The sequence below is a fragment of the Eucalyptus grandis genome, chromosome 3 (assembly GCF_016545825.1).
Source record: "Eucalyptus grandis isolate ANBG69807.140 chromosome 3, ASM1654582v1, whole genome shotgun sequence".
NCBI lineage: Eukaryota > Viridiplantae > Streptophyta > Magnoliopsida > Myrtales > Myrtaceae > Eucalyptus > Eucalyptus grandis.
This window is the reverse complement of record NC_052614.1, coordinates 31,949,859-31,970,567: the sequence shown is the minus strand read 5'-3', so window position 1 is coordinate 31,970,567 and position 20,709 is coordinate 31,949,859. Positions and strand designations below refer to the sequence as shown.

The 20,709-nt window shown below is 37.0% G+C and overlaps 2 protein-coding genes across 4 annotated transcripts; one reads left to right on the top strand and one right to left on the bottom strand.

Annotated features, from left to right (window-relative positions):
• Positions 1 to 1,247: 1,247 nt before the first annotated feature.
• Positions 1,248 to 7,161, bottom strand: LOC104437196. Of its 3 annotated transcripts, XM_039308764.1 has the most exons (7): positions 7,002 to 7,161; positions 4,042 to 5,252; positions 3,349 to 3,399; positions 3,077 to 3,175; positions 2,781 to 2,927; positions 1,625 to 1,818; positions 1,248 to 1,540 (listed from the first exon to the last, which is right to left on the bottom strand). In XM_039308764.1, the coding sequence occupies exons 2-6, from the start codon at positions 5,224 to 5,226 to the stop codon at positions 1,657 to 1,659; spliced, it is 1,644 nt and encodes a 547-aa protein (XP_039164698.1). In that variant the 5' UTR covers positions 5,227 to 5,252; positions 7,002 to 7,161; the 3' UTR covers positions 1,248 to 1,540; positions 1,625 to 1,656. The 3 variants fall into 3 exon arrangements, with proteins under 3 accessions (XP_039164698.1, XP_010048396.2, XP_039164697.1); XM_010050094.3 differs by having other exon boundaries at positions 1,272 to 1,818; XM_039308763.1 differs by lacking the exon at positions 7,002 to 7,161 and adding an exon at positions 6,805 to 6,965 and having other exon boundaries at positions 1,272 to 1,818.
• An 8,186-nt stretch (positions 7,162 to 15,347) lies between these two features.
• On the top strand, positions 15,348 to 18,122 carry LOC104437194 (neurofilament heavy polypeptide). Its single transcript, XM_010050093.3, has 2 exons — positions 15,348 to 15,678; positions 16,686 to 18,122. Exon 2 carries the CDS (start codon positions 16,731 to 16,733, stop codon positions 18,015 to 18,017), a length of 1,287 nt encoding a protein of 428 aa, XP_010048395.2. The 5' UTR covers positions 15,348 to 15,678; positions 16,686 to 16,730; the 3' UTR covers positions 18,018 to 18,122.
• Positions 18,123 to 20,709: the final 2,587 nt, after the last annotated feature.

Below are 20,709 nucleotides of genomic sequence, written 5' to 3'. Positions count from 1 at the left end.
CGGCTGGTGTAGTGACGAAGTTTTGTCAAAGTAAATAATTTCTCCTTCCTGAATGGTGACTACGGCGTCGGCAAGCAGCGAAGTATTTACGTGAAGCTTCACTTGATCTTAAGCCTTCATTCAAAGCTAACTTAAGATCAAGCAAAAGTTTCATACTAATGTCAAGATGGAAAGCGAAAAATGCTAGAATACTACAAAAGAGTTTGAAGTTTTGGGCGTTGGTAAAGCACTGAAAGATGAAAACTGCAAAAAATTGTTTTTGGGTTAAATTAATGTAGGGTAAATTGTGGCGAAGTAAGGGTGTTATCGACACAGGTCAGTTATGTAAGAAATTGACTTCTTAATTGCCCAAAAGGAAAGTTCTGCCAGCATTGTTGCCTAGTAATGCATGAGCTGAGCCGGTGAACAAGCCATCCATTGAAGTAGTTAAGAATTTGGCAACAGAATTTAAGACATGGAAAACCTGTGGACATGCTGCTTTGTTCCTTGGCTTTGAATGGTTTATACGGATAATTGCTCACTCGAGTATAATAACTCAAGACCGCCTATGATGGACAGTATGGTGGTCTTTGGATCAGCTGATATGAGGCCATGTATCATTGCATTCACGCAATTAATGTTACTGGTCAGGGATCTCATAAGTTGCATAAACTATTTTTGAATGTATTCACTTCGTAATAGTTGCTAATTTTTTTATTGCAGCCTGCACGCAAGAAAGGATGCAAGGATGAGGGTACGAAGTTCATGGTTCTCTGTTTCCTTCTGCTTCTTGTTCCAATTCTATCCAAGTTAGTTCATCAGCTTGACCATCAGTTTTCTGCAGTAAGCCAGTCTATGTCGAGAGTACGTCAGCCGGTTGCCTCGATACACAAGTGAATGTTCGCCCAACACCTTTTGTGATTGGATGGCATCCTTGTCTAGGTGACCAATCTGTCGATATGATTATCTCATTCTGAACGCGTTGACTCGATCTTCCTAAGGTATCAAGTATCCCTCCACATTGCCCGTAGCCCAGTTGGATTAAAGCTGATCATATTTAAGACCCGTCGCCATCGGCCGCATCTTAAATCTTATAGATGTCAAAGGTCCATGTCATCATATAGTTGGCTGACCAGAACGCTTTTGCATGCAGTACCATCAAGCTCTTAATCATTTAACTTTATCTACAGCTAATTCTCAATGTAAACCAATTATCTGTGTCGAACGCAAACTATGCTTAGCAATAGCTACAGCAATTAAGCAGATCATTGAGTTTGGCAGCATATCGATGTATCATAATCTTTATATGACAATTACGGACATAAGGCAAATTTTAAGAAACAGGGTTTAGGGGATCGTTTTCACCCCCAACAGGTATTGATGAAGCATCTTCCATGGACAATGTCCTTCGTTCTTAAAATGCAGGACTATGAAGGGATTCCAAGAACCAATTCACCCTATAACAAAAGCATAAAACCAACCATGAACAGCAAAGACCAAAAACATTGGAAGTTGCATTCCAGTCTTTTTCATGGAACGTTCATCCTCTGCCACCGAGAGCCTAGAGAGCAGGGTTTATTGATTGAATGAGTTACCAAAAATATCCAATATGTACACTGGGAGAGAGGGAGAAGGAGCAACGTACTTTCCTTTACAAAGAATTTCAGACTACCAAATTCAACTCGTCGGTTGCGACGGGGAAGATGACAGTGAGGGTTCTGCTGAGCCCTTACAAATAGGACACCAGTTCTTGAGCCGCAGCCACTGCTGTATACAGGACAAGTGATACACATGTTCACAGGCCAACCTCCCAACTTCATCTCCTGCTACATACTCCTCCTGTGACCAGTATACAAAGTTTACACGATACAACCCCCACAGGAAGATGTGAAGTGTAAAACAGACTAGAATTGGAAGACAGTCCAACAGTTGCAATAAGCAATTAGCAAATGGAACAAAACTAGGTGAGCATCTCGGGCCTGCTTAAAGAATTCTGCAAACTGCTGTTCTTCATTCTTAAAATGAGCAGAGCCATTAACTATTGAAACAAATTGATTGTTCTGTTCACAAAACTAAAAGGTGCGTTTTCATTTGAGAAGTTTACCACATTCATGTTCTGTCCAAAATCAAAATCAAATGTAAATGAAAAAACTATTTGGAAATTCTTCTTAAAACCTCACCAATATTGAAACACCAGAAGACAATTATTTGAGACAATGGTCTTCTCCAAATTGTCCTCAAATGATAAGAAGACTAGCATGAACAATTGCCTTAAAAGGCAATTAATATGTCAAAACTAGAAAAAAAGTCAAGGTACCTCGAGTTGCGATCTTTCCCCAATAGAATCTACAGCTCCGCCAATATATAACAATTTCAATCATAACCACTGAAACACATTTCTACTTCAAAAGCAACTAAAATTTGGTCCTTTTTCATCCACAAAAACAACCTTTGGCAGCTAATTCACACAACCCTTCCATCAATTAGCCCATATTGGAACACATTCATGATGGCCTTGTGGATTGCTGACTAAGACAGCCACACCAGTAGGCAATCTATTCAGCTCATAAATAATTTGGCAGACCCAATTAACGTTGTGTATTTTATAGAACAGTTATCCTAGAGTCAAGCAATTTATCCTATTAAGGCCTTAGCACCAGCAGATATAGAGAAACATTTTTAGTTGTTTTTTAATCTCAAATACTACCTGGTAAAAACACAAAATATCAAATTGAGTTCTGCATAAAGCCAAGCCTCGCGAATGAAGATTACATTGCAAAACCTGTTAACTTTAATTTTACCTGACAGACACTGCATTTGACATCATCATTCTGCCCACTGGCAGAAGCTGTAGTATGGTGTACTTCTTTCTTGATACACTTCACCAATGCTTCTTCTGTCAATGCAGTGCTTACATTACCCATCCTCTCCTCTAGAGCCAACAGGTCCTGAAACCAAAAAAGAAAGCCGTATGGAGTCCTGAGCATGAGACCAAAGGAATAAAATTGAAACCAAAAAAGAAAGCAATATGAAGTCCTGAGCATGAGACCAAAGGAATAAAATTGATTTGTAACACAATCGCAATGCGTAGACAAACCTCATACGACATATTATCAATATCCAGTCTCATATCTCTGTGTTGATCATAGAAGTTCATCCCGTTAAGAAATATATTAGTTTCCAGAGCAATTAATTGCTGCAAGAGGCCAGAAAAAGAGAGTGAGTTTTATCACTGCCATGATACAACTACAATCCGTGAAAACATCAGATAAATCCACTCTCTTCTCAAAGTTGACCATAAAAGTGATGCACCAGAAAGTCAAAAAGCAACAGGCAACTCCGTAGGGCATAATAACCTACAAAATCTACCTCATAAGTTAGTTCCTCATCTTGTTCAATCCTCTCAAGAGCCAATAATACCTGCACAACATTGCAACATAACATGATAAGGGAATATATCATGTTGTAGGAACCAACTTATTATTACATATAATCAATCCAGGGTGGTGCTAAACACATCATGCCCTTGTTGAGCAATTCCTGTACCCCAACCCACCCTCAAACCTGGCCAAACACTCCAAACAAAAACTAAAAATGAGGAAAGAGATAGATCAGCAGTGTCAACAGCAGCTGATAATCGCACCAACCAGTTTTAACTCTTGTAAAGTTTAAATTGATAAAAGCTTAAGGACACTGCTGCCACTGTTGCTCCTACCATGACCATTATTATCATATCCATCTAGATAATAACATAATTTGGATAGTTTACATCTATAAACTTCTTGTCCATAAAAATTATAGTGGCTTGTCCAAAGGGAATAGTCCTGTGTCAACATTGTGGGTAACTTTATCATGCTCAACTAGTAGTTTTGATTTCAAATGCAGGCTAAATTTGCATAAGACAAGGCACGGTTTCTGGACTTTTTAGACCTTTGTGAACTTGCACAATAGCAAGGTTATTACATACATTGCCTTTACAGAATTAACCTTTGTTTACCCACCCCATTTGAAATCTTGATGTTTTTTGGGAAAAAAAAAAAAGTGAACCTGAAAACCATGTACCTCTGCAATACCATTCATATTGTAATGTTGAAACCTATCCTGATTCATCAAGGAGCGGCTGATGCCAATTTCCGCAAGACCAGATGGTATCACACGCCGTGAACTCTCGCTGCTGCTACTTGGCCGACTGTATGCAGACGCACGACTAGAGGCAGATTCGACAGAAAAGTTGCAAGGTGAAGAGGAAGCATTCTCAGCTGCCATTGGAGATTGATGGGCCTGCATGGTCATAGCACGGGACCTGTTTCGAGACCTGCTCAAATTACCTTGATATGAGCCCCTTGGCTCAGCACAACTATTCGACCTTTGAGTCCTCAAAGATGTGACACCACTGTCCCGATTAAGAGCCCTGCATCTTGCTCGTCTTGACTCCGATATGGATATGCCTGGTTCAGAACTGGAATTTTGTCCTTCTAATGATGGTCTGCCAACAATCTTACCTCTAGTTGAAGAACTAGCTTCACCTTCAACATTTGACTTCTTTATCACATCCTTCTTTCTGTTAAGCATTGGATTTGATGGTGATCCATTGGAAGGGATGACATTAGATGCTGAATTACACCTAATGTTTCTCAAACCACAGCGACTAAGATTAGTTCGTGCAGGCTGGCTGATGCTTCTTGATGCCATGGAAACAGAGGAATTCGTGGGACCATCTATTTTATCAGAACTTATATCGAGGGAATTGTTGTCCACAGATCTTGAACTCGATGCTGCACTAGAACTTCCCATCTCTGTAGGTACAACTTCCCTAAATTCAGCAGCCCCACTTTCAAGATGAAGTCCTCTTTGGATCTTTCCCGGTGGTGGGTTGTCCTCTGAAACATCGGGTTCATCTTGAACACTGCTTGTTTCAGATGAATCAGGATCTAGCTGAGAAGAATATTTCTTCTGACGATCCAGGAAGGATTTCCTTTGACTGCTTGCTGACAGATTACTTCTCGAAGAGCTCTCCGCTATTTCTTTCCCATTCGTTACAGGACGAAACGAGGGCCTTGCATATCTGCACTTGTCTATGCAAGCAGTTTGGGAACCTACTGCATTAATTCTGCTGCTACATCCCAACCTGCTGCAAATTTGAGCCTTCCGAGCCCTACTACTTGCCGTATCCCTCATCACCAAACTGGATCCCCTAGAAGGTGCAGAAAACTTATGAAGAGTTCTCTCTCCAGAAAATTCATCCATGTTCAGAGGTATCCAACGTTCAAAACCTGCAAGGTTCAGCAAAATATTATCTATTATCATCCTAACCTTCTATCAACAAAAGCCATCCATTAGAGGGCAAAGCAAAGTTATAAATAACTTGTTCAAAGAAAAACACTCGTTAGCAAATCCATCAGAGAAGATATTATCCTTTCCGTTAACTGAGACAATAAAATACAATGATACAGCAAATATATGTGTGAAAACCTGCATGATAAAACATGCCCTGCTGATATAAACTTTCCCAGCATACAGAAAGCTTTGATGATGTCGACTACTGTGAGGAAAGAACAAATAAATTTGCAAAGTCCACACGCATAACAAAAATCCTATGCAACATACATCAGCTTCCACCAAGTGGTGGAAAGTTTCGAGGCCCAGAGAAAAGTTTGCATGTAGCAAAATCCTATGCAACCTACATCAGCTTCCACCAAACAGTGGAAAGTTTCCAGCCCAGAGAAAAGTTTGCATGTCGCAGGCATAAACAAGCAATTCAACAAGACAAAGGGCCCAGTAAAAACTCACAAGTTGCAGGAGTAAATCAGCAATTTGATAAGACGAAAACTTCCTCTATTGCATTAAAATATTACACCAACAAGAACAAAAAGAACCACGATAAAAGAGCAGAGAAAATTGCAGAGTGCAGACTATCTAAAGAGATGGATACAAGGCACAGACAACACCAGCACCCAATCAAACTCACCAAAATAGCCTGAAAACTTAACTAACTACATGTAATCACCCCAGAAAGGCCCAAAAGAAAAGTAAAAGAGCACAGAGGCACAACAGCTTCATGCAATGAGACACGTACCCTAATATGCAGATATGGAAAAGAAACTCAAATCACTTATACATTAAAAAAAAAAAAACATGTCATACGCTAATTAAACAGCATCCAAGCTACCCAAGTTGACTGAAAGCCTCCTCAAAAGCAAGAAGAGAAATCAGAAAGCCAATCAAATGAGCAAATACTGGGTAGGCGCAAAATCAGACTTCCAAACAGCCAAAAAGTGGTCCAGAACTCCACAAAACAACAGAATATGTGCAGCTACATGTTCCAGAGGCGTTCACCACAAAACATAACCATGCCATAGAATCAGATAGTTTCACACGCCATGTAAAGGGTCAAAGAAGGAAAGCTCACAGATGGAAACCTCTTTTCATCAACACACAGCCAAAATACAAAATAAAAAACAGCCAGAAAGCGTAATCCCACGAAGTCGCCCTCTCAAAAAAAAAAAAAAAACGGCAACAACACCAGGAGAAGAAAGAGAAAGAGCAAGCAATATAAAGAGACCCAGATGGCCACAAACCCGTAATTCAACCCAATAAAGTCGGACTCTCCGTTTCCTTTTTTTTCTTTTTTTTAAAGCAAAAAGCCCTGTTTGAACCATTCCATCAAACCGCAAAAAAGGATCACTTTTCTCCGCGATTCAAGCGCACGAAAAGCTGCACACCTCTCGACTCTCCGAACGACGGTGCTCCTAAAAACAGACCCCAAAACCAAAACCCAAAAAGCAGAAACAAAAAATCACAACCGCCGTCGATCATCGCGAGTACCTCACTCGAGCCGCGCGATCATCGTCAACCCAGAAACCATCCGAGCACGAGGAGGACGCCAGGAAAAAAGAAAAAAAAAAACAACAACAACAAACCCAACCCGAGAAACCCGTTTCCGGAACGGAATTCCGCAGCGAAAAGCCGAGAGGGGTCCGATCAAAAAGAGGAAAAGAACAGAACCCAGAACTTCAATCTACCTCCGGCTCCCGAAAGGCCCTTTGCTTGCGCGCGTTTTCCTTTCTTGGGGGCGTAGAAAGGAGGCAGCTTTAGAGCGAGAAAAAGCAATCGCTAGAGAGGAAACGAGATGGAGAGAAAGAGATGAGGGAGGCGGAAACGTGTGCGAATGATCCAAGGCTTAAAAGCGCCCGCCCGCCCGAACCCACGAAAGGAAAGTAGTCGCCACTGTTCGTGAATTCCCGAGAGGTCCTAACGCGACAAGGCACGCACGAGCAACAGTGCCGCCCCGCCTCCTCCTGTTCTCCGCTGGACGGCGTGTGGGCCGTCCGATTCGGCGACCCCGGGCGGGTCAAAGTCAATCATCGACGGCCGAAACTCGCTCTCACGTCACCCCCCTTCAAGGGCCTTCTGATTTATTTATTTTAGGAATTTTTCTTTTTGAGAAAGAAATGTTTTTTCTCGACTCTTTTTTTTTTTTAATTTTTCTTTTTTCTGTGGACGGAGCAGCATGGGCCCACCTAACTCAATGGGCCGCCTATCCTCTAATTTATTTCTCTTTCCCGGTTCCCCTTTCATTTATTTATTTATTTGTTTGTTTGTTTTTTATCATTTTGGCACTTATCATGGTTTCTCTTCTTCATTTTTGGCAGCACACATCCTGGTTTTGGAAATTTCCCCCCTTTTTTCCTCTTTCGCTTGTTTTTCTCGCGGTTTTAGGATAATCAGATGTCTCTCTTTTGGCCATAGAAATAAAGATATATTTGAATTAAGATATTATCTACGTGTATATTGTGTAATAGCCGTGTTATTCGGTTTTATGGACCGACTATCTATTTATAACTAGATAAGTTTTATTCTTAGTTACGTTGACACGATGAATGGACGGCTAATGGCCGCAGCTTTAACAGTATGATAGGAGAAAGGAAACGTTGAATGATAAGGATCTAAGCATTTTAGTCAATGATCAGCTCCATTAAATGGATCTCCCCTACTGTGGGCTTAATTTTCAAAAGAAGTCCAAATTTATTGTTTGACCCATTTGAAAAGAGCACTTGGAATAGACTTGTATAATTCATTAGTGCAATGATTAGGTTAAGCAAGTGCTACTTTGGTGACGTTGAAATGATTTTCTGTATAGATAGGCTAAAGTATAGACCCATAGGTTGCCTAATCAAGCTTATTCCTCCTTAATTCGGCTTGAGAATATAGGATTTGTCGTATAAATAATCTTTCTGGGGAATCTAATTTCAAGATGAGATTTCGCTGAATAATGTCAAACTTTAAAAATAAAAAACTAAGAATATATTTATATGTTACCAAACTTTTTTTTTATTTATAAAAATCGATATTCTCATTGAATAAATGATTGTGTGAGTCATGCTCAACCCTAAATTAAGCATTATCCTGTGCACTTTTACCTTAATGCAATTTCTCCATATTGTTTTTGGAAAAAAATGATTTTTATTTTGTTTGCTTAAAAATCTTTAGGTTCCATTCTCATTTAACTATGACAGATAATTTCATTTATTAATATAAACAACAAAACTTCTAAGTTTCGGTTTTTATTTTTTATATTTTTTTGTCCTTCCGTTGATTTTTCCGGTGAAACACTCTGGAATGATCCACTTAACTTTTAGGTGAAGAAAGTGACCATATGCATGAGAATATAATAAACGCATCTTATAAAAAGAATTGCACTTTCACTTCCATTTTACAAAAATGAGAGCCCGACACGAAAAGCTCAAAAATCATTACGTCTAAGAAAAGAAACATACTTTACAGTTAAATAACACCAATAAACAATAATATAATATTCTTGATAAAGAAGCTAAATTATTATTAAGTCCACTACTAGGGCAAATAAATACCTACACATTCACCTTTCAAACAAGCGACACATGTATTTAGAGCTAATTTTGTGAACAAAATTCTTTCACACGTCAATGATCTATCAATGAAAATGTAAATAGCCTAATAAAAAATTACCAAAAAAAAGGGGGGGAAAATGAAGCTTCTCCTCCATCCTCGAAGACGCTACATGTTTGTCCCTAACTGACTTTTTGGAAAGCTTTCTTGGAAGCCAGATGGGACTTTTTCGTGGAGTGGCCAAAAGGGGAAAACCAAATTGAATTAAATAATGGAAAAAGAGCAAAGGGAACATAACCTACCAACCGCTTGTACGCATCCCATTTACCAAATTCCGGTGTCCACCCCCCACCACCGCCCCCTTTATTCTCCAATAAGGTCGCGGGAACCACTAGCAATCGAGAGCAGCTTAAGGATCCTATCTGTCTCTCGAAGGTTGTTTTGATTAAGACCTTTTTCTTCCTAGGCATCGTTTCGAATTACCCAAATTTAATCATGCGATGTTAGTTTAGTACCTAGATAATCACTGCATGGGCCTCTTAGTACATGAGGAAAAGAAGCAGGAATGCGGTTTGATAAGCTCGATTATGGCAGGTTTTGCTGGGGTCACCGACTTTCAAAGCATTTTTTCAATCGGATCATTGAACTTTCACTTCAATTATCTAATGTATCGAGCTTTTTCCTAACAAAAACTAACACTCCCTTGTGGCCTATTGTTGAAAGAGCTATATGTGTCATAATACAACAAGGCAAATTGAGCTTAACAAGATATATGGATAACTTTAAAAGATTATATAATAAATTCGAAATTTATATGAATAAACATGTTTTACCCACTCTTAACAAAAAATTTGTAATGATGATACAAACAGAAAAATGAAAATCATCCTTTTCTATGTAACCTAGACAGCCCAGGGAAAATAACAAAAAAAGAAAAGAAAAGTATCTTTATCGTTTGACCCAAACCACACGAAGAAGGCTTCAACTTCCTAATCGATCTCAAATGAATAAAAACGTGCGATCATGTAACTCGGGCAACTACTACAATTGATGGAAGAAGCAAGTGGAGACGTTGACTAAATTAGGGTTTTATTTATTTTTTTCAACAATAATCGCTATCAGCGAAGAGTGACTCGAAGATTTTCTGCATTTTCCTAACATTTTCCACCATCTCGGGTCGGCAGGTGGAAAAATTATTGATTGGGGTTTTGGAGGAAAGGAATCCTCCAAGAAAAAGCAACAAAGGAGGGGTCTTGCCATCCTATCAAATGAAATAAATAAATAAAAATGAAAAAAAAAACAGTAGTAAAATACTAAATTCTTGGAAGCACAATTAAAGGTTTGAAATTGAATAATTTAATAGGGAAGAGAGTGTTTTGCCAAATGGAAAGGAACAGGGTAGGGACTACAAGCCAATCATGTTGCTTGGGTGATTAAAGAAAAAGGGTGGAAGAAGACATTCTCCTTATCTCTATTTCTCTCTATCTTCTTTGCTTGTTAAGCCACATAAGATAAGGTTAGATTAATCTACAATTAAGTAAAGAGATGCAAAGTATTAAGAAAGGATGAAGTGGGGCGACTTTCGGACTAAGTTAGCTCACGGCGCGTTAGCATGAGTTGCTTGATTCACTTGACATCGTGCTCGACGCATGTCGTTTTCGGGGTGATGCTATACATGTCGTGAAAGCAGAGCTTTGATTTTCGAACAAATCATGAGCCTCGCTTTCTTTATTTGTATATTTTGTACATTTTTCTTCTTAAATCACTTATTCTGAGGCCTTCTAGAAATATAATAGAACATAAGCCGGGGACGCAACACGGCTACCTACTTCCTTCAGCTCGAAAGAAAAAAATGAATTAGTCCACACCTAATAAGCCGGGAACAACTACCTTAAAGTGGATTCCCCACTCGAATAACCTTTTTTCATGTGGAGGCGGTGATTAGATTGCTTAATTAGTGGTATTACAGGTGGCATCTTATGGTATAAATCATATAAAAAGAGGTTAATCGCCTTAGGTTTCAAATTTTGCTGCCTTAAGAAAAGGCAACAAATTTTGTCGCGAGCCGTATGTTGTGTTTGCTTTATCGTTCTTATCTAATATGGTATTTTTATTTTATTTTGTCTCCTGCGGTACCTAAGGTGACAAAATATGGAGACAAAATATAGTTATTTTGCTCAAATGGGATAAAACTCATCTGTTTTCACTGCAAATTGGCCAAAGAAAATTATAAAAAAAAATGTTGTATTGTTGATAAAAATTCATCACCTCACGTTGCCTTTGATAATTTTTTTTTGTCGCGTTAGGTTTATTTTTTGAGTTATACAAGAAGACAACTATTTCATTTTCGTTGTCTTAGATGTTGTTAGTTTGTTTTAATTGGAATTTGATTATAATATAAGAAAATTAGATTATAAAATTTGAAAATTCATAATTTCATGACATCAGACCTGAATAAGCTCCACAATCAATTTCATTAATTCAAATATAAATACTATGTTAACAACATGATTACAAGCAGAAGGAATCGAATATTATAAGTGTCTAAATCTAGCAAAAGTCCTCTTGGGGCACGGCAAATAATTACAGGGTAAAAAAAAATAACATTATTGTAAATATTCTAATAATATCAGGAGAGAGGGAGAAAGAATCATTAAAACTACATTTTTACTTAATTGACCACTGCACACTTTTTCAGAGAATGATACTTATACCCAAATAATGCATATAAAAGGAAATAAGATAATATAACTTAACAAGGAAATTAGCTATCATAGAAAAAAACAAAATATCAAATAATATCTTTAATATTTAATAATATCTCTAAAAATATTCTCTACTAGGGAAATCTTTATCTCCGTAAATGTATTTAATCAATTGCAAGTAATTCAATCCATCAAAGTCTTTCTTGGGGTCGATTCCACTTTGACATAGACATTAGGCTGTAGCAAAAGACATAAAACAAAATTTTGAGGTATTTACCATTAATAATAGATGCTTGAATAATAGACAAATTTATCATTAATTAAGATGCTTAAAATTGGACCAAACAAACATATAACTAAACAAATTTCAAAAGTCGTGCCCAATAGTGCAGAAGCAGCTGTCAAGGTTGCATAGTGACGGCCGTGGCCGCGACTCTAGATTGGGTTGCAATTGCAATCGTAGATCAGAATGAGTAGCAATCCTCAATTTTATCATAGCCATGACCCTAGAGATCCAAAACACAACCTTGGCTGCAACTGTCTTATTAAAAAAATCAAGATTGTTATCTATATTATTAATTAAGCAAATTCAATGATCATTTCATTCTCAAGCTGTTGATAAACACTCCATGCATATATTTAAAATGCACTATTATCATATATGACTTTTAATCGACAAAATCACAATTTATGATAATAAAGATAATAGCAAGTAACTACTTAATGTCTTACCTTTTTAATTTGAATGCAAAATAATTATGTAGCATTTGATATATCACTCATCGTTTCTTACGGCAATTTAAATTATATTAGAAAGGATGACAATCTTGACGTATTGGCAGACATGTATAGCGTCATGCGTATGCAAGAAATTGTTATTACAAAAAATTTAAGAAAGTCAAGATATTACTTGTCTGTTGTAAACATGACATAACCATTTTACTACGCTTCTTGCCATGTTTCATTTAATTTTAGCTTTTGATTCTAATTTTATTTTAGTACTTAATATTAAATACTACAAATTTTTAAAAGTTTATATAGTGTTCAAGTAATAAAGAATAATCTATAATGCTTTTATTTGCTTCATTTTCTCCTAATTTGATATTTTTCCCAAGGTTACCTAAGAAAATGTTCGGGAAATTATTTTCCGCAAAACAAACCACTAAATATAAATAAAAGAAATAATTGGTCAAATACACGATACAAGGAAAGTGATCTAGGAAATTTTCAAAAGAAAAAAAAAATGATTGAAATCTCTTATTAGTTTATATTAGATGATTTTATTCGACAATTAGCACCGTCAAATTCAGACACAAAAAGTTTGTATAAGTTCGGTATTGAGGATCTTAAGTTTTCTGCACTCCTAATTGACAATGTTAAAGACTAGAAAGCCCATATTCAGATGTTTCTTATCCATCTAAATAACTAATAAAATTTCAGTAATAATTAGAATGCAATAATTCCTATTATACTTCAAAATTTTCTTTTGCCATCAATTATACTCGAAGTATTTATATTTCTTCATTCATACATGTCACGTGTGTTGGTGGACAAAATTGAAATGAATATATAATCACCGTTGCAACCTAAGTTAGCATTGCCATGTTTCTTTGTAATTAATGACATGCATGACAATATGCCAACTATGTTTGATTGTCAGGATTTCTAATTATGATAGCATTGGATAGTATAAGATATAAAATTAAATAATTTTGCTATATTTTATTCATTATTTAATGAATTATAATAATAAAATTTAGATATATTCACATCATATCATATACATTATTTAGTATAAATGGGATATTAGTGTAAATGAATTTAAAAGTTGCACAAACAAAGATGGTATAAATTTATAGTGACACTCTTGCCTACCTCATTTGAATTTGCTTTTTTTTCCTCTCTTTTTTTTCTTTTTATTTCTTTTTCCCCTTCCATCATTCTCTAATAAAATTTATTAAATAAAAAATCGTACTAATATAGCTAAAATATTAAAATACTTAAAATATGCAATAAATATAAAATAAATTTATTTAATTTATATTATAAGATATAATTAAATTTTAATATTTAAATAAAAATAAAATTATATTAAAAAAGAAATTGTTGTTATTTTTTTTGTTATTTTATTTTATTAGAATTCAAATATTATTTATATTAAAATATAATTTTAATTTTATTAATTTATTTGAGAAAATAATTTGCCTGGTTTTTTTTTTTTTTTTTATCACCCTCCTACTCTATTCCTACTACACTTTCTTCTTTTGTGGTTAAAAATCTACTACGTGTGGTTAAAAATCTACCACTATTTCCTATACACAAATTAATAATCATTATGGCTTTTCTTATATACCCATATAAGTTATTGAACTGTATCTAACAATTACTAGTGTAATATATTCAATCATCCTACAAAATATTTACATTTCACTAATGATACCACGTATTTGTATCAGCTAATAAGGTAGGAATAACACATAGGTTGTCTATGATGACAAGAACAATCCATTGCTATTTAGGTCACCTGCGTCTTAAAAATTCCATACTTTTTCTTGCCATGTTAAACGAAAACTTTTTTTGAACTCCAACCAAAAGCGACAAAATTTTAGGCTAAACCGACAACGACAAAAGAGCATTATTTTTATAGCCTTAGAGTGAAAAATTGAGTAGTTATTTTTTGGCTAATTATAGGAGGTAGAGAATAAGTCGGTGTGGTGCAAAGCGCACCAATCAAATGACGATTAGTCGACTCTTAGAATTGTGACATTATAATCATACCAATAAATTTCAATATTTGTTGCACATTTGATGTCACTCATTCGCCGCAGCCTTTTTTCCTCCAAACACAAGATGATAGGAAACAAAAAAAAAAAAAAGAGACTCCAATTACAGAATCTAGCACACCGGTTCCAAAAGGGCCGACGACATTTAGGACTGTAGAATTAGGGTTCTAAGGAACCTAACTTCATGGTAATTTCTTGGAATTGTGAGAAGGAAAACACGATATTCGGCTAGGCTGGGCTCAAATGAAAAGGGGTTGATTATGTCTACCGCTACGCCAAGCTTGACAGCGAAGCCCAATACTTCAGTAGCAAATGAAAAGTCGGAAACGCTCAATCAAGAAAAGGATCATTCATGATGAAGCAAGAAGACAATTGCTTCTCCCTCACAAATTAAGCCCGGGTCGGTTCTCAACTCGGGCAAACTTGATGCTCAAGCAGAACTCGCACAGGCCTCGCCATAGATCAGACGATGATGGCAATCATAGTTCCTCGGCGCCATTCGGACACGGGTTTTGAACAGGTGCAGTTCGTTCGCCGATGGGTTCCTCTTCCATCCTCTCGAACTGCTTGACTTTGCAAACAAGACAGGATCGCTTCTTCTCTTAAGTCAGCCAGCCGGCCAGCTTGCTTGGTCGGGATGACGTTACCGATGCCTTTTCTTGCACGCATGTTGCGCGCGCACGGAAAAATTAATCGCGTCCGGGCGGACTGACATGGTCCTCGGCTCGTCATGGGATCGATGATGGGATTGGCCAAGACGTGCGACGTGATCTCCCTCAACTAGAAGCTCTAGATCACCAAAGTACGTTGGACCCTCAAAACTTAACCCCTCTCTCTCTGCAATTATTCCGTTCTTGGGACTCTTCTTCCACATCGAACAAGACCTTTTCGTTTAGCTGAGATGTAGAGGAGTCCCGTTAATTTCTATGGGAGAATATTCATCTCTCTCTCTCTCTTTTCTATTTTTTTTTTAAAATTTCATTATTATTTTTTTGGTGGGGTGCTTGGCATTTGAAAAGGTCAAACGATCGCTCCCACACATACGCACCTCTTTCTCGAACCAGAGGTTTGGGTTTTTTTTTCGTTGTTCGATGGTTTCCGTTCGCTCGCAATGACATGGCCTCCTCCTCCTCCACACCACCACCCTTTTGGAGTTTAGAGCGTGATTTGCTCTCCTCTCATCAACCCAAAACCACCACTCTCTCTCTCTCTCTCTCTCTCTCTCTCTTCAAATTCCTTCAATTAATTAGGTGACTCTTTCCTTATATTCAGTCTTTGTTTTCTTTGCTCTCTCCTTTGTCCCTTTCCCATTCACTCCTCCACATGAAGTTTCATTGATCAAGGTACGTTACCATCTCTCTCTCTCTCTCTCGCCCTCCCTCCCTCCTTTATTGCATATCATGTAATCATAGGTTTCAAGAACATGAATGAATACACGAAGAACACGCGTGTTGTGTTGGATCTTCATCGATGCTCAACTCTAGGATCGGAATGTTCTAGTTGGCAGATTGATTCCGATCATTACTTTCTTGCTAGAGTTTCTGCATGGCTCCGGTAATCCCACGGCATTTGCGATAATTTGCTTGCTCTCTGGCGCCAGCAGACCTAAGCATATTCCTGTTCCTAGACCTTTTGCGGGGTCGAAGGCATAGTGATATCGTCAAGGGAAATCGCTGGAGTGATGGTTTGCATATTTGAGATGTGGCGAGTGCATTGTCTTGAAATCCAGATTCAAACAATTTCTGGTATGCAGTTAATGTGCAGATAGCCGCTTTTGGCCTCTAGCATATTCATTAGGATCCTATTTATGTAGGAAAATGTTGGCAGCCTTTTGTGGAAGCTGTATCTCTGCGTGGTTGTCGATAATTATATCCAGGATACGACATTGAGTCGAATGCAATGCATTCATACACGATGTCCTGGATGAAAATCAGCAAGAAAAGATTACCTATTGTGGAGTAAAATGTCGGGAAAAAATTGTTAGGCCGTTATCTACTCCTACCAATTCAATTTGATTACCTTTCTGGTGAATCCTCCATTGGAGTTGAAATATTGCTGGTTTTACAGGACGACATCACATAGATTTCCAAAAGGGTCTAGGGCTATGTATTTGGTCGGTTCATCCTAACAATCAGATTGTATAGATTAAGATTTACTCAGCGGAAATTCATTTGGCCTGTTTGAGACTACTAACCCTCCTTATGGGAGGTCATCTATGCCTTTATCCTATTCGCCGATGGACACAAATGCACAGTAGGATAAATACAATCGGCGAAACGCAGTCCTATGTGAATAACCTTTGTGCTATCTGCAATCTGTGAACCCATTAACTTTGCCCGTCACATTGCAGCTTGTACAGAACTTCCTCTATCTCAGTTCCGGCAATACAAGCAACATGGCAACGAAACCGAAAGAGAGCACCTCTCTGGTGAAGAAAAAGAAGGTCGCGTCTCCTTCAGATCATCATCAAACCAGCATGGCCCAAACCAAACGACCTAGTCCGACTTTAAAGCAATCCAACTTATTATCTTCTCCAACCACCAGTGTCGCTCCGACAGCATCAGATAAGCAACTCCCGAATTATCTAAAACCGACATTGAGCTCACGGGTTGAATCGCCAAAGCCAGGAACGAAGAAACATGTCTCATTGTTGCCTGGAGCCTCTGCTCAGAAGCCTCATCTCTCCAGAAGAAACTCTTTTGACAAGTCTGAATCATCTGCTCAGATGCAGAAGATCTACACTTCATCCAGTCCAAGAGAGAGGTCCTTAACAGTTAAAAGTTTATCTTTCTCTTCCCAATCCTCTGGTTTGGCAAGGCCAGTTTTGGACAGGACCTCAAAAACACCTAAAGCTGGTCCTGCCAAGTCCCAGGCTTCAACCATAGCTGGAAATAAGGCCACAAGGAAGAGTTCAGTTTCAACTCCCTTAACCATCAAGAAGGAGACCGGTAGGTTGAGTAGAACTCCGAGCAATCCTGACGAAATTTCAGAGATACTGAATGCCGAATCAGGAAACTTAGACAACAAGAAACCAGAGGTGAAAGACGTGGAAGAGGTTGTCATCGTGAAGGTTGAGAGTGATCATGCAGTAGATGTTGCCCCAGATTTGCAGAAACCTAAAGATATCATTGATGAACATGATGATATCATCCTGGCAGGTGATGAACTTGTGAAAGATCAAGAGACTCTGGTTGATCAGGCTCGTGTCATTTCCACGGTGGAGGACCACATTCATGATTCAACTGAATCTTCCCAGGGAGAAGCAGAAGATACCGAGGACAAATTAACTGAACAAGAAGCTACTGAAACCCTTCTTGGTGACAAAATTGGTGAAGATAAAGATCAAATTTCTAGTGATGAGACTGATATTATACAAGAGGAGATCTCAACAGAAGTTGCTACACCAGAAGATAAAATAGAAGATCACGCCCACAAAAAGACCGACACCATCACAGCAGAAACTGGAGAAGCAGAGGCAACAAGTGAGAAGCCAGAGCAGGCTGGTGAAGGGCAAAACCTGAACAAGCCCATATCATCAGATGATGAAAGGAAAGATGCGCCAGCAGAGAGCACAGTGAAAGAAGAAGCAAAGCCATTGACGATCAAGACCATTTCCCTTCGAAGAGCCAGAGACCTAGTCAGGGGAACTCGAAGAAGGAATCGCCAGCATACAACGACGTGATTGCGGAGACCTCGAGCAAGCTGATGGAGAAGAGGAAGAACAAGGTGAAAGCACTGGTGGGAGCTTTCGAGACCGTCATATCCTTGGAAGAGCCCCAAACTTGACGCGCCACCGCCTTCCCCCTTGCCGCCGACACAAACAAATACAATGCATGATTTCCTTCGTTTCTTCTTGTGTAAATGCAACGAGTCCTAGAAAATGCATAGGTGTTTGAGAGGAGAGATACTCCTCTGTTCATTGCGAGAGTCACTGCGAGATCAAATTAGATTTCTTGCGTGTTTTGTCTTTGTCTGTACCCCTTTGATGCACATGGTTCTAGTTGGAATGTTGAATGATGTTTTCGTGTCTGAAACATCTAAACTCCAGCTTAGGTGATATTAGAGGGCAGAGTTGGCCATTTTGGATTCTCTGTAAAACAAAAAGAAAAAAAAAAAAAAAGAAGAAGAAGAAAAATAATTAGAATTTTCATTCTTCATGTATCAAAAATGAAAAGTCACACATTTCACACAAAAAGCTTCATATACGAGAGCAAATTTATATATATTGTACTTATGATCCAATCTTATATATTCTTCAAATCTATCACCATAAATGGTCATATTTTGCCTCCATCTCGGATTGGAAGAAATTGATAGAGGCATGATTTGAAGAAATTTTTCCGATTATAAATTGATGGAAAATACAGCTTTACTATAAATGTAAACAAATACATGATGCATGTCCCCGTTTATATTTAAGACGCTTTTTTTTCTTCTTATATCTATGGCGCTTTGTACATTTCAATTCCAAAACCAACCATCATCCTATTGTCATTTCAAGATAGATCATAGAGGAAATCACCTCTTTACCTAATAGGTCCATTTACACCATTGGCGTCATATTTTTCAGAAGAAAATTATAAAATCATCAAGGTTACATGATGAAATCCTTCTTTTCTTGGATTATACAAAAAACTAGCCAAATGTATATATAAAAAATAATCAAAAAAATTGTGATAAATCTAATAAGGTATTATTGTGATAAATCTAATAAGTTTGAGTTTTGGTCTAACCAAAAAAATAAAATCTAATAAGTTTTCAAACATATAATAAATGCACAACTTTTTTTTAAGTCACTAGTTTAACACGATGATTTAAACATACATAAGAAAAATACATAATCTTTTATCATTGTAGAAAAAAATTACTATACCCTACATTCTTAAGTTTTATTTTGTTGTCATCTTATACACGTGTCATACGTTTATGGGTAGTGGCCGACTAGAATTAATAAAACTGTAGCCTCAAATAAGGTTCGCATCTACCTTAATATTAATTTCTCGATCCTTCCTCCGCGCCGAAATCACATTGTTGTTGTTGTTGTTTTTTAAACCAACAAAGAAAATGAAAACTTCTTTTCTTTGTCAAAAAAGAAATACCCATCCTTTTTTTTTTTTTTTAGAAAAGTTCAAACAAAAAAATTAAAAATCGATACTTTTATCACGCAGGCCAAACATTTAATTTATCACAGTGGCCTAGATTGTTATTTCTTTTTTTAAATAGTTTTGTTGAATTCGTAGTAGCAGGAAAATGTTGCGGATTTATTTTGTTTAGTCACCTATAGAAATTTGAATTTCTTTTTTTTTTTTTTTCAATTTAGCCTACACTCAATGATTTTTCAGCATAAAAATTCAATAGTGAGATAGTATAATGACATAAATTATCCTTAAAATTTAACCCAATATGAAATGTAGTTCCCAAAATTTTAATTTATTTAATATGATTTCTAGAATTTTGGTACATGTTCAAGTTAGTCATTGAACCATACACAAATGTTCAATGTTATCTTTTGATTAATTCAAATTCAAGAACAATATTAAACATTCTTATATAATCCAAAGACTAGATCAAACACGTATCAAAAGTTAAAGGAGCACAATGAATAAATTGAAAGTTTAAGGGCAACATTATATATTCAACTAAAATTCATGAACAACATTGAATAAATTAAAAGTTCAAGGATCACGTTATATTAGATCAAAATTTAGGGGCTATTTTGTGTTTTTTTCCCTAAAGAGGGCAATTTTTTATAAAAAAATTTCCTGAAAGATCTAATATTCCATTGATAACAAAATGGCTCAAGCACTTTTCTTAAAAAAAAAGAAACGAAGAGAAAAGAAAAGAATTGACGTTTATGCCAAATGGGAAGAAAGAAAAAGATAAAGAAGAATTGGAAAATTTAAAATAAGGGCATAAAATGAATTTTGCTTTAAATAAGGCCATAGAATGATCATGTCATCTTAAAGAAGGGTTTAGCCTCATAGATTGAGCAATGACATTTTCTTCCTTTATTTCTTTCTTTTTATATGGCCCATGCCCAGTCTAATGTGATGGTTGCCCGTCGACAATGAAAAAAGGCTAGGCAAGGCCAAACTTGAAAGCTAAAGGCAAAGGGTGGCCTTGTCTAGACAATCCTCGCTAGCCATAAGTAACGTCACCCTTCGCCAAATTCAAATAGGTGAGGTTGTTATTTGAAATTGAGATTAAAATTGTCTTAGGACGAAAATGCTTTTCATCGATTGGAATATTCATCCGACTGCCAAGGCAATGCTCTTGTTTGAAAAGTTCACGTCTACTTTTAAGTTTTTTTTTTTTTTTTTTGAAATAAATTTATTTCAGGTTTTTATTTAAGAAAATAAAGATTCTTCAAATCC

What these genes read in the sequence shown, in the direction of transcription:
- LOC104437196 (XM_039308764.1), bottom strand. Translation starts at nt 5,226, where the DNA reads ATGGATGAATTTTCTGGAGAGAGAACTCTTCATAAGTTTTCTGCACCT. An exon ending in ATGAGGAACTAACTTATGAG is followed by an intron (nt 3,176 to 3,348) that starts GTAGATTTTGTA and finishes GGCCTCTTGCAG; the next exon opens with CAATTAATTGCTCTGGAAAC. An exon ending in TTGATAATATGTCGTATGAG is followed by an intron (nt 2,928 to 3,076) that starts GTTTGTCTACGC and finishes TTTTGGTTTCAG; the next exon opens with GACCTGTTGGCTCTAGAGGA.
- LOC104437194 (XM_010050093.3), top strand. Translation starts at nt 16,731, where the DNA reads ATGGCAACGAAACCGAAAGAGAGCACCTCTCTGGTGAAGAAAAAGAAG.